This window comes from Pseudopodoces humilis, chromosome 7, assembly GCF_049639895.1.
Source record: "Pseudopodoces humilis isolate 2021_Gansu_Grassland_sample_001 chromosome 7, ASM4963989v1, whole genome shotgun sequence".
Lineage (NCBI taxonomy): Eukaryota > Metazoa > Chordata > Aves > Passeriformes > Paridae > Pseudopodoces > Pseudopodoces humilis.
Genome location: NC_142206.1, coordinates 23,343,134 through 23,355,977, shown reverse-complemented (window position 1 = coordinate 23,355,977; position 12,844 = coordinate 23,343,134). Strand labels below are relative to the sequence as shown.

The following is a 12,844-nucleotide window of genomic DNA, read 5'->3' as shown; positions in this document are numbered from 1 at the left end:
CATTTTAAATGTATGCATAAAAAAGATGTGTAAATATTTCTCACCTTTTGCTTTTTACCAGATCAGATATGACACTTTTTTCCTTGTGGTTCATTCGTTAAAGTTATTAGAGTGATCTTTTGCTAGTAAGAAACCAAATTCTTCAAGACAAGTTCTTTTGTGTCTGCTCAGCATATGGATTCTGATTTTTCAAGTCTGAATGAAATGATTAATTTTAGTGATATTCCTGATACCAAGAACTTGCAAAGGGGTCTGCAAATATCTTTACCATGTTCACTGTCCCTAGAAATGCCATCTTCTGTTAAATGTTCTTTGTGTTGCTCCACCTGCAGTTGTTTTCTTGAGATAAGACTGATGCTTATCTCTGTTTCTCAGCTAGCTCTCGGAGTAGAGTATGATGTATTTCTGTTTGGTCTGTACTTTTTTCTTCCTTTAAAAAAACCAAAAATCTAATATGATTAACCCAATGAAAATGATAACAGAATATGTGACAAATATTGTGGTGTCATCTATTTTGAGAACTGGTTAAATATTGACAAAAAGTGTTAGACAAAAAAAGATCAGAAATAAAATTTAAATTGTGAAAGAGTTCTTACTGAAAATCTATTTTTAACTTCAAATAAGCTGTTGTAATTCCTCAGAAGGGTTATTAGCAATTATTCTATTTGCCTTCTCTTTCTTTTTTCTGTTGATTTTCTATTAATTTGTTTCTTATTGTTTTTTAATTGTAACTTTTCCTGACCTTGATGATCACATACACCCTTTAAAACTGTCCCATACATTCCACATTAAAAGTGGACATTTTGCATACAGTATTTTGATTTGCTCTTGAGATAAATTTACTGATTTACTCACAAAAGGCAACTATATTTGTCCATTTCACTTTTCAATAAATTTTCCCCATATTTTTAACACTAAAATGGAATAAATTAGGCATGTTCTTAGGAATGTTATATTAGCTCTCTTGCTCTCTTATATAATGAATTGATTTATATTTACAATGAAGTTACAGATTTGAAAAAAACTTTTATTTATGTATATATATAGGTTTTTTTATGATAAACTGTGTAATAATAAGTGTAGTTGAAATTTTGTAGCTGGCTGATAGTCATGTGAGTTGCACTTAATAATTGAAAATAATTGCTCTGTAGTAGCAACATAGTTACCACCTTTGTTACATCTGTAATAATTGTCTTTGATAGGGGGCAGATTGAAAATTTAATTATTTAATTAATATTTTAAATTATTAAATGTTTAATTAGTTTAATTTGTGCTTCTTTCTACAGTTTCTTTCCGATTTCAGCTCCCCATTACAGAAGTGTAATCTTTTTGAGAAATTTTCAATATTTTAAATAGATTTTAAAATAATATTGAGTTATTGTTATATGATAAAATCTTTTAATATCATATAAACTAAGGTTTCATATTAAAAAAAAATATTTTGCCTTAAAGTAGTATTAATTTTTTTTTTGTAATAAGTCAAGAGAAGTGTATTGGCATAGAATTCCACATTTAATTTCTTTTGACCAGTGAATTGAAAAATTCCTTCTCCATATGGCCTTACAAACTGTGAAAGACTTTTTATTCTTTTCATTAGTTTACATGCATTTATTTAATATGTCCTTTTACAGGTGACTGTTCTTTTTGCACAGTGTCCTAATCAGTATCTAATAGTCTGGTAATAAATGTAGCCTAGTAAAATCAGAATCCCATATCCTGTTTAGCAGTAGAGAAAACTTAGTGATCTGAGTATATTTCATCTAAAATCAGCATCATTTGCAGAATGTGATATATACTTACTGATATTTCTTTCACTTATACTTTATGTATCATACAGATTTACAGGATCTTTTTATGTAATTATTTTTTCTAGATAAAGAGAGGACATGCTTGGAGGCAGCAGTGACATTCTAGAAGGTTCAGCAAAATTGTAATTAATTTCCTGTAAAGCAGAGACTCAAAACAAATTAAGAACCTTATCTTGCAGCAGAGGTAATGCTTCTTAAAAAAATACATAGAACAATGCTATTAACTGTTTATTGTATTTTCACAGGTATCCAAATTATGAATTTATCAGTGATAACTCCATATCCTGGTCAGCAGGACTCCATAACCGATACACTGAAAACTCCCTAAGAGGTGTCATTCTGGATATTCACTTTTTGTCTCAGGCAGACTTCCTGGTCTGTACATTTTCATCCCAGGTAAAGTGCAGTGCAGACACAATGTTGATTATATGTACCAGTTCTAAATCTTAGTTTTCTTCATGCTTCTGTTTGTAAAAATCCGTTTTAAGATTAGAAGTGCTGCAAAAAGTCACCAAGCAGTATTTTGTAGCTAATATGCTGATCCACCTAATTCACAGATGGCAAGATATGATCTCTGTCAGACTGACTGATGGTTTTTTACTTGCTGCTGTTGTGATTCTCTTCAATCACACATATTTGTACTGTTAGATGGAAGTGGACACAAAATTCAAAAGTTAAAATTTACTTGAAAACGAAATGTTTTCCACAGCCTCAAGTGTAAATTTTCTGCTGCACTGTAATGACAAATAGGTAACAAGCACAATATTAATATTAACAAAATGGTCAATACGGTGTTATATTGACAGGCAGAATTCTTAATAAAATTGCTGTAGCAAGAAGATAGCAAAACTACAAAAAGTATAGAAAAGCCTCTTATACCCCAATCATGCTTGTGCATACACTTTATTTACCATTCACCACATCCTGTAGAGAGAATGACATTTTATAGCATATTTAGAAGGTTATTAACACAGGCTGTTTCAGACCAAAGACCTGAGTAAAATCCAAAGTAGAAATCCTTACTAAGAAGAGCTGTGAGGAGCCATCCACTGTAGTGGTAATGTTTGATTTAGCTGAAGCACATCCACTGAATGCATATCACAGTGAAAGAAACAAAACCTATGGCTGTAGTTCCTAAATGCCACAAGTGCATTGGTGTAGAGACAGTTTATAGGCTGAAGGAAGAATTGTGTAGTCTTGGATAAAAACTTAATGAAAAATCTCTAAGATTTTCTGCCTTTATTATATTCAGATAGCTGTGTTAAAAGTGATAAGTGTTTGCTTTAAACAAAACCTTGGGTATAAATAGAGTTTAAATATAGCTGCAGATGGCTTGGTCAGAATATATTGTAATTGAATTTTAAGTATTGGAGTCATTTTGAAAGAAGAATATGTGTTTAAAATACTTCAACACAGTTAAGGTGCTACAGGTTGATCAGGACTTCTGGGGGGCATCTGATGCAACCCCCTTTGAGGGTACATTTGAGGTACATGGTGTCTTTGGGCTCAGCTCTCATTCTCTTTCACCATGCATTTGACAGTAGACTTGTTTATTGGATAACATATTTGGTTTTCCAGAGTTGCAGAAAATTCTACTGAAGTATAAGAGATCAAATATTAGAGTGTTACTGTCAATAGCTGGACTATGAATTTGGTCCAGTAATTAACTTAATTTGTTCTAGGCAATTTATTGTCCTTTAATAATTCAAACTCCTCAAAAATAATTTAATACCAGTTTTTCTGGGCATGCAACAAGGTGGATCTCTATAGAATCTTCATATGTTGGGCTTTTAAAAGGTCTATGGCAAGTTTTCCCACTATTCTTAAAGTTTCATTTTAAGGTGTTTAAAATTTGATTCTCTTATCTCTAACAATTGAATTGCTATCCTTGTCCATTCATCACTTAAATAAACTATTTGATAGTTACTTTGGCATTGAAGGTAAGCAAAATAAGGCAGTAAATAACCATCTTTTGTCCAATAGGTATGAAGAGAAAGTGAGGTTAAATTATTTCCATTGTGGTTTTGGACTTTCTCGTTAATCAATTCTATGCTGGCTTGTTTTTCACATTTTTTCTAAAAGACTAGAAGAATAGGTTTCCTTAAAATGCTGTTGTTAAGGAATTAGTCCTGTCATGTAATGGAGAGTCAAGGGTCCTGGCTTGGCACTATATTTCAGCAACATCACATTAATTGAATAGATTAATTAAATTTTATAGAAAAGCCACATGGGGGTTACACAAATCATAACACAGTGGGGGAATTAAGATTACACATAAGAACAAAGATTTTTTTTTTTTAAATCTCTTTAGTCTTCATTTAGTCATAGCTCCTTCTGCCATAATTTCCTTCTGGAAGTTATTAGTCTTTGTATTTTTCATTGTACAGGTAAGTATACAGGCTGCAGAACAAGGGATCTGAGAGTTAAAAATGGAAGGCTGGCTTTGGCTGCATTTCTGCATGTGGATGTTTTGCCTGCTGTTTGTCCTCAAGAGTTTACTGTTTAGTCACCCAGGTCTGGTGATACAAAGAAAACAGTTGCTGAGAGGAGTTGTTGAATGTTTTGTGTCAGATATGCAGGACACACTTCATAAAAACATTTCTACTGAAAAGATTTACAATCTTTATAGTGTGTATTATTTGTGTCTGCTTCCTGGGGTACACACACATGCAGGGAACAAAACAAAAACAGTCACAGAGGCTATAAAATAAATAGCCTTTTTGCAAATATATGGGTAATCAAATTTGTTTCTATATTATGGTGTGTAACAGGTACTTTGAAATAATTAACTTCAGACTGATCTTCGAAAGGTATTTCTGAAAAGTTGTTTTAAAGTTCAGATGCAGAGGGATAAAAGGAAATCTATTACATTTTTAAAGCAAATACCTCTCTCAAAGGAGAGCTAAGAAAGTACAAATACGTCTTGTATGACTGATCAAAGTTCTATTCACTGCATCTTCAAAGGGAGAAAATAAAAGTAAAATCGAGCTTTACTATACTAACATAGACTGAAAATTTATGAAAAAGCTCAAATGCTTCTTCATACTGAAGAAATCTGCTGTATTGTTAATCAGCTTTTATCAAACTTATGCAAAATCAGAGAAGGATACAGTAATGGAGGTCAGAAGTCAGAAAAACCCACAGTAGTCAAGTCAGACACCTGACAGAGAAGAGCTTTTTAGCCAGCTGTTGAAAAAGTTTTTTTTTAATATAGTAGTAGACTTTTGTGTTTCTGGCAACTCTGGGAAATAGAACATCATTCTGATGTGGGAACATGTGTTCAGTCTGAAGAAAATTCCCTTCATAAAATGGGATACAATGACAAGTAAAAATGCATCTCTCTTCTCACCGACAAAATTATTGTCTTGACAGAATTCAGTTTCATTTATTTTTCTTCTAAGTTGCCAGCAGTCACAATTCTGTCACTGTTCTAATATAAAGAGCATTTTAAAGCCTTGGACTTACAGAACTGTTTGGTTGTGAAAATTTGAGCTTCCTTTAGGAAGTAAATGCAAGGTCTCATTATTGCAGGATAAATTTGAAAATGTAAATTCTAAAGGTTCAAAGGGAAGTAAAATACAATTTGTAGTAGTAGTAGTAGAAAAAGTAAACTAATTATCTTTTGCATTTGATTGGCTACAGATCATTAATTTTAAAAAGCAGAATTGCTAGTGTTCATATAGGTGTTTTTGTTTTATACTGAAGAGTACACTGTACTAATTATTTATCTATGTATTTATTTGTTTGTTTACTAAATCTGATCACCAGAGCCCAGTTAAGATTCTGCAAAATTAGTAGCAAATATGCAGGGATTCTGTGGGGCTTTTTGGTGGTTTTTTCAGTTTAGTGTTGCTTGGTTTTTGAATTTTTTGGGGGCTATTTTTGTTAGTTGGTTGGTTATGTGGTTTTTTTGGACCCAGCCATTCCAGACCCTGATACTCTTGGAAATGTTATTGTGCACTGGTTGTTGATTTCTGTGGTATATTTCAGTCACACACAATATTAATGAGTTCTGTTTTTATTTCAAAGGTTTGTCGAGTTGCCTATGAAATTATGCAGACATTGCATCCAGACGCTTCAGCGTATTTCCATTCTTTGGATGATATCTACTACTTTGGGGGACAGAATGCTCACAACCAGATTGCTATTTATGCTCATCATCCACGAACTGCTGATGAAATTCCTATGGAACCTGGAGATATAATTGGAGTAGCTGGAAACCACTGGGATGGTTATTCAAAAGGCATCAATAGGAAATTAGGAAGAACAGGCCTGTACCCATCCTATAAAGTTAAGGAGAAAATTGAGACAGTCAAGTATCCTACATACCCAGAGGCTGACAAGTAGATTAAAAGGAAGACATTCAGAAGTTATTATAATAAAACTCAATTTTGATTGGTTCAAACCAGTCAACAACACACTAACTATTGGTTTCTATGGGATTCGAATTTGCATTTTATCATGCGGTTAGAATCAAAGCCTTTGCAATGAAACTGGAGAAGAAACTGAGAACAAGTGGATGGGCTGTTGTCTGAACTTACTCTTAAACATTTTTGTTATATGCACTCTCACACATGCACACACAATCCCACGTACAACAGGAAAACTGTTGTTTTATACTTCTTGTCTCTTTTCAGGAGTTGTCCCAGTCATTAGTCTTACGTGAGCTTTGGGCTCTTTCCTCCGCCATTAATTGACAATAATGTTCAGACTTACAACACTGCCACATTGTGTAATTTGAGTGACATGAACATATTTTGTATGTGCAAAATTTGAAACATGGTGCCTATATTTGAAAAGTTTGTGACCTTTTTAGAAGAGCCATGCCTGTTTCACAATGGGCAAGAGTTCACTTTCATCTGGTGTTACCATGACCACTGAACTTGCTTCAAACGACAGATTCAGATTTCAGACTAGATTTCTTTACAAGTATGGGGTTTTTTTAGCATTCCATTGATTACTTCTCATAATTAATAAAATAAAGGTTACATTCAACAATAAAGTAGTCACTGTCTCTTAGGAGCTTTTGTAAACAATGCCATGAACAGATTCTTTAGTACTGGTAATTTCTAGACATTGCCTTAGACTGAAAAAAATCAACAACACAAAATCCACAAAAGAAGGAAAAGCTAGCTGGAGTTTCATTGAAATTTAAAGCACTTGTGTAGTACAGCGGTTGTGTAGGGCACAGTGCTGCTCAGCTTTGTGGACAGTAGGTTACAGCAGGATTACTTCAGTGGCTAAATTGCTTACATTTACACTCTGACACAATTTACTTACCTTTTCTGTTTCTCTTCCGAAAATAATTCAGGGTTTAGGTTATTATGGATGGCCACTTAGCATTTTGGCATTGAATGTAATTACTTCTAAGTAAAATACTTCAGGTTATCCCATTTATAGAACCTGTCAGTCTGGACTACTTTAAAAAAATCTAACAGCTTACCCAAAAATAGTAGGTTACAATAAAATATACAAGGATGAATTTTTATGCATGTCATAAGATTGTTAGTAATTCTTAGTGTTTTGAAATCTCTTGCCAGTCAGCTCTCATTAAGAAAAGAGATAATTTACAAAATAATTTTACAAATAAATTCATAGATTTGATGGTTGTATATATAGATACATATAATATGTAAGATGACAAGAGATTGTTTCCAAATTAAAAAAAAATATTTAATAGCATTTTATAGCTTCCAGTGCAATCCAGTTTGGATTACTGGAAGTACAGAAAATGTTTACTGTTCAGAGACTCAGAAAATGCCACATGAGTAAAGGTTAAAACAACATGGCTAGTTGACCTTAGCACAGCAAAAGTATATTTAATTATGTTTATGAATAGACCAAGGGCAGTGTTAAAATAATGAATGGATGCACTTGACCATGAATAAATTTTAGGCTGAAAACTAAAAGGAAATCTCTGGCAGTGTGCAGTTCAGCAGCAGGCTTCCAATTGAAATAGTGGTGAGATGGAACTCGATTGGTATGTGAAGGAATTACAAAGCAGTACTTTCTGGCATTACTTGCAGGACTGAGCCTGTAAATCCCCTCCAGTAATGTGTCCCTCAACTGAAAAATTATTTTGTCTCTTGACAAAGAATAACAAAATCAAAGTTGAAAATCTCTGGGGGGGAAAAAGATACATTTACTGTAGTGTTAAATAGACATATCTGTGAAAATGAGCTCGGATACCAATTGAGATTTAAAGACTGATTGAAGGGTAATGGAAAATTAGTAAGAGCAGCCAGGAGGTGCAAAAGATGAATTTTTGTGACAAAAGATGCCTAGAGTCAACTGGTGTTTCTGTATTTTGGAGCTACCAAGGAAGCAATTTTATGTTAGTTTCCTGCCTAAGTGATGCTGGCAAATTTTCCAGTAATTCAGGCAAATGTGGTATTTCAGAGGTACAAATGCAGGCTAAATAATAATTATTTTTTTTATACTTTATTTTGAATTGTACATATAAAGCCACTACCACTTTTCCTTTTCAACTTGAAAAATAAAAAATCCAAACCCCTGAACATTTCTTCCTCAGCGATTAAGTCAATGCATTTTATTTTTGGGAAAAATTAGTTTAATTGTTTCTCCACAAATACTACATTAGCTAATTTATATAGGTTTATAGATTTTGAAAATGTTTTGTTTTTAAGCTGTTTACTTACAGCTTCAGAGCCCATCATTTCTAGCTCATTTCTTAGAGTGTGATTCAGAAATAATGTTCATAAATAAATTAACACTAAAATCTTTCTGTAGTCAGGTAACTCAGTTAAAAATACAATGGAAGAAGATAAATAACAGAATACCTAAGGTGAGCCCAAAGGCGAAAGCAGATCTTCTGGTGTGGTAATGACAAAACAGAACACTGGTGTTGTAGAAGCTACACCTATAAAACATGGCAATTCCTCGGCAGACTGTATCTGACAAAACATTGGCATGGCACACATGCCTCCTTACATATTCTAAGTACCTAATGAATAATTAGGTCATCATCTTTGAGAAAATGATCATGAAATGATACAAAATTATAGCATTACTATTAATAATTCAGAAATGTATGACTGTAGATGCTATGATCTTATTCCCCTGGGTCATATGATCCTCTAGTGCTTGAAGTTCAGTACTTCTCAGAGGAAGAAATCTAGCAATACCCTGCTTGCTAGATGCATGTTTCTAGAGATTTGTTTCCTTTAAGACTACCAATTAGTTATATTTTGGAATCCTGGGACATTGGTACATGAAAACTGATTTTGTTTTATATTGAACAAAATGAATACTTGAGACTTTATTCTCGGTGTAGTCAGGTCTATATTAATAGAAGGATTGATGAGTACATGGAAAAGAGACCCCCAGATTTTTATTGTAACTCACAGAAAAGTGAAATAATAGGAAATAAAAATTTTGTCTTGAATACCTGGGAGAAAGCTGAATCTTTTGAAGGCTATGAACTCATTAAGTTATTAGCCAGAATGCCTGTGAGGAAGCAAGCATACACTGTGTTTCTTCTGTTTATCTTGTAGCTCTGCAGCAATCTAGTCTTGTAATTTTTGCCTCATACCAAACCACCTTCTCTGCTATCCATGAAACAATAAGCCTTCAGACGCCCTTAAACAAGCACTGTTTAATTAAATTTTTTCTCTCTAAGAAACTTTGGTGTGTGTGTTTGCGTTGTATGCATGTTGCATACATAAAACCCAGTATGAACAGCACTCTTGCGTTCTTTGTGATTTTGTGTTACCACCATCACATTCTCTGTAAAAATTTACTTGCCAGCTAAATGTAACCTTTGGAAACTTTGTATTCTATGTGCTGCTTGGAAGCCAAGAAATTTATTCTGAGTGGTTCAGTTAACTGGTCTTCTGTGACATTGATGTACCACTGACCTGAGTTCTTGATTTTCAGGCCAGCCCATGGTTAAATGTGTGGGATTTACAGGCTTTCTCTACCACCATCCTGCCCACGTGAGCTGCTGAGTATTATGGATTTGTTAATGAAAAGTGATATTTTATTTCCAAGTTTTTACATATTTTTAAATGTTTACCTTCAGATAAGTCTTTTTGTTTAATTCTTCTATCACTGAACTTTAAGAAAACTAGGGAAAACAAAGATTTTTCTCCTTTACCAATATTCTGAAAGGAGATCTGGTGGTACCTTTTTTTACAGAGAGATATTCACAATGTAAATGTTTACTTCATAATGGGTTTTATGTTTCTTTGGTTTGCAATTATAAAATAAGGGTCTTCTGAGCTAGGAACATAATAGAAAATAAGTGGAAAATTTTCATGACAAATTCTTGATAGGGGGAGGGAGATTTTTCTTCCTGCCAGTGGAATAGCACCTACCATTTGGAATCGTTTCATAACAGTGAATTGAACTTGGTTTTTCCAGGTCATTAGTTTCTTCACAATGTAATCTCTGATGTGACAGAGGAATCCAGATTAAAATAATTTGCTTAGTTTGGGAAATGGAAAGGAGAGAGAGTCTAGTAAAACATGATATTGTGCTTTCAATATGAGTTGCTATATCACCTTATAAAGCCACAAATAAACATTTCTGTACTGAGTGAAGGACCTCAGCTAGTGAAATCGTATCTAGAATTTGCAACCCTCCTTTTGATTTTGCCTAGCACCAGTCCAAGTTGTGTATAAACATCATGGTCATATTCTGATTCTTGTTTGTTATTATTGAAACTATATTTTCATTCCTATTTTGGTGGCACAGGAGCAGGTTGTCAAGGGGCTCAAAAAGTTAGTTTTCTTATTGTATGGAATTAAAATTGCATTTAAAGCTCATTTAAATTCTACTTTCCTAAGATGCCCCTAGAATTGTAATTGTAGTCTCCAGACTTTTGTCAAGGTTCTCTCTATCTACCTGCAAGCTTACCTGGAGCAAGACTGAAGCAAAGAAAGTTATTTATAAATATGAACTGCATACAGGTTGTGTTTGACTTCATAGTATCTTGTTCATTTCTAAAAAGCATGAAACGTGGCCCTGCATGATACAAATAAGAGGATAGTATAAAATTCCCAAGCCTGCAAAAAAGAATTGCTTGTATGCTTGCCTGCATCGCTGGTTGCATTCACTGTGTACAAGATTATTTAGGAATTGAAGTACATAAGGCAGAGGTCTTTCAGTGTTACTGCTGAATCCCTTCCCCTGATGTTTGCTGGTGTTTAGTCCGTTCAGTACTGTGCACAGACAATGCTGGTGATATTTGCTATTCAGTGGAATCCCTTTATTTTTTATGCTTGTTTCCTTTGACTCAGCTTGTCAGCAGAATCCTATTGCCACTGCAATTCAAACAAGTTTGGAGTACTGCAAAGGCATGCCAGTTGTTTGCACAAAAATGTCGTTGCCATTGCTCAGAATTAACGTCACACTCAGGCTGGCTCCGTGGGAGGTGCTGCTGAGGGAAGGAGCCATCTCCCCTGCACTGTACTGTACATGTTTTATAACTGCTGGCAGTACATGTACTGGTTGTACTTTCAGTTTTGCATGATTTTTCCACTTTATCCAGACTCGAGGTTTTGTGTTCATTTTAGTATATGAAGGGTTTTCTGGAGGATGGTGAGATGAAGTCCCAAATATCCTACATTTTCTTCAAGAGGTATAACAGACCTCATCCCATTTCCTCTTAACTGTCTTAAAGACATACTTCAGTTGCACCAAGAAGCAGCTAGCTTGATGTTTCCTGAAGACTGTGACATTTTTTGTTCTTATATTAACCCTACCATGCATCTGATCCTGATTGACGGTGGTTGTATGAAGCTTCTTCACGCCTTTCTGCTTCACATATTTTGATTTCCTTACCCAGTGGTCATTACTTGACCAGGATTCCAAGGGAAAAGTCTGTATTTGGGTTTTCATAATAACAAGTGAAATTATATTCCTGGCATGTTTGCATTTTTGTTTTTATTTTTTAGAAACACATTTTTGTGTTGCCCCTCATTAGTATAGTCAAGGATTCAAAGAGGAAACACTATAATCTGATGTGCCTGATCGGTGTTTAGGAGGCTTACAAGGCATAGAAATGCCTTTAATAATAAGGTTTACAACTCATACCATGCTAAGTATGAAGAGACCAGATGAAAGCTATATTTTCATAACATTCCCTATTCATGTTTGGCTAGTGCTTATTATACACTAATGCCTGCAGCTTAATTTGCAAGAAACATAATGTGGATGCAGTCTTGTTACAGGACTATACAGATAATTTGCTGCCCTTCAGCCTTGGAATCCTCTATAACTTAGTTTTAATGTTTCTCTCTGGTAAGTTGGCAGGTGGGGGTGGTTTGTGTAATACAGTTGCACCATTCTTGGTTAATTAGTCCACTGCAAGCAGAGCCACGAGGATATTGCAGCTCAGCTGTGAGAAGTCACTGAATGTAGAGATTGCTGTCCAGTTTGGCTGTCTACAGAAGATCCATCTCTTCAAGAAGCCAAGAGTATTTGCTGACACCTTTCCAAGTAGTAGCAAGCTGGAAGAATGGACAGAGACCAAAAGCCAGGACATCCTACTCGCTTCTTTGTGAATGAGAAGGAATTGGGCCTGTGTTATGTTGGTGGGAGTAGTTTGCTCCAGTACTTCAGCTTTTTGCTGGAGAATGACCTGTGATGATGAGTTTATAATTCTACATCTCTGGTCAGTTTGTAACATCTATAAAATTTTGTTTCCACTTGAGAATAAAATTGTTATACACAATAAGTTCTGACTTTTGGAATTAGACAGTTTTAATTCTTGCTTCAGATGGTATGTTAGCTTTTCTTAAAATGATGGTTGCCTATGAATAAGATTCAGTTATTCAGCAAAGATAGAAAAATCTTTTTTTGGCTGGTTTGGCCATTTTTAACCTGTACATGAATAGACATTATACAGGGGCTAGAGAATCTTATGTAGTGGATTTAGGATTGATAGATTCATTCCCTTAATTGTTCCTTTTGTTTATAAACAACAGAAAAATAGTTTTGTTAATATTAGAAGATTATAGTTGCAATGTATCTCCCTGCTCAAAATGAATTTCTTTAGGGCTGATGATGTGCTA

At 34.2% G+C, this 12,844-nt stretch overlaps 1 protein-coding gene across 3 annotated transcripts in view; it reads left to right on the top strand.

Annotated features, from left to right (window-relative positions):
- Positions 1–12,414, top strand: part of FUT8 (fucosyltransferase 8) — a 104,297-nt gene extending 91,883 nt beyond the window's left edge. For all 3 annotated transcript variants that reach the window (XM_005522417.3, XM_014252116.2, XM_088057860.1), the window contains exons 12-13: positions 2,054–2,204; positions 5,838–12,414. In XM_005522417.3, the coding sequence (XP_005522474.1) occupies positions 2,054–2,204; positions 5,838–6,155 (469 nt within the window). In that variant the 3' untranslated portion in view covers positions 6,156–12,414. The remainder of the gene's footprint in view (positions 1–2,053; positions 2,205–5,837) is intronic.
- Positions 12,415–12,844: the final 430 nt, after the last annotated feature.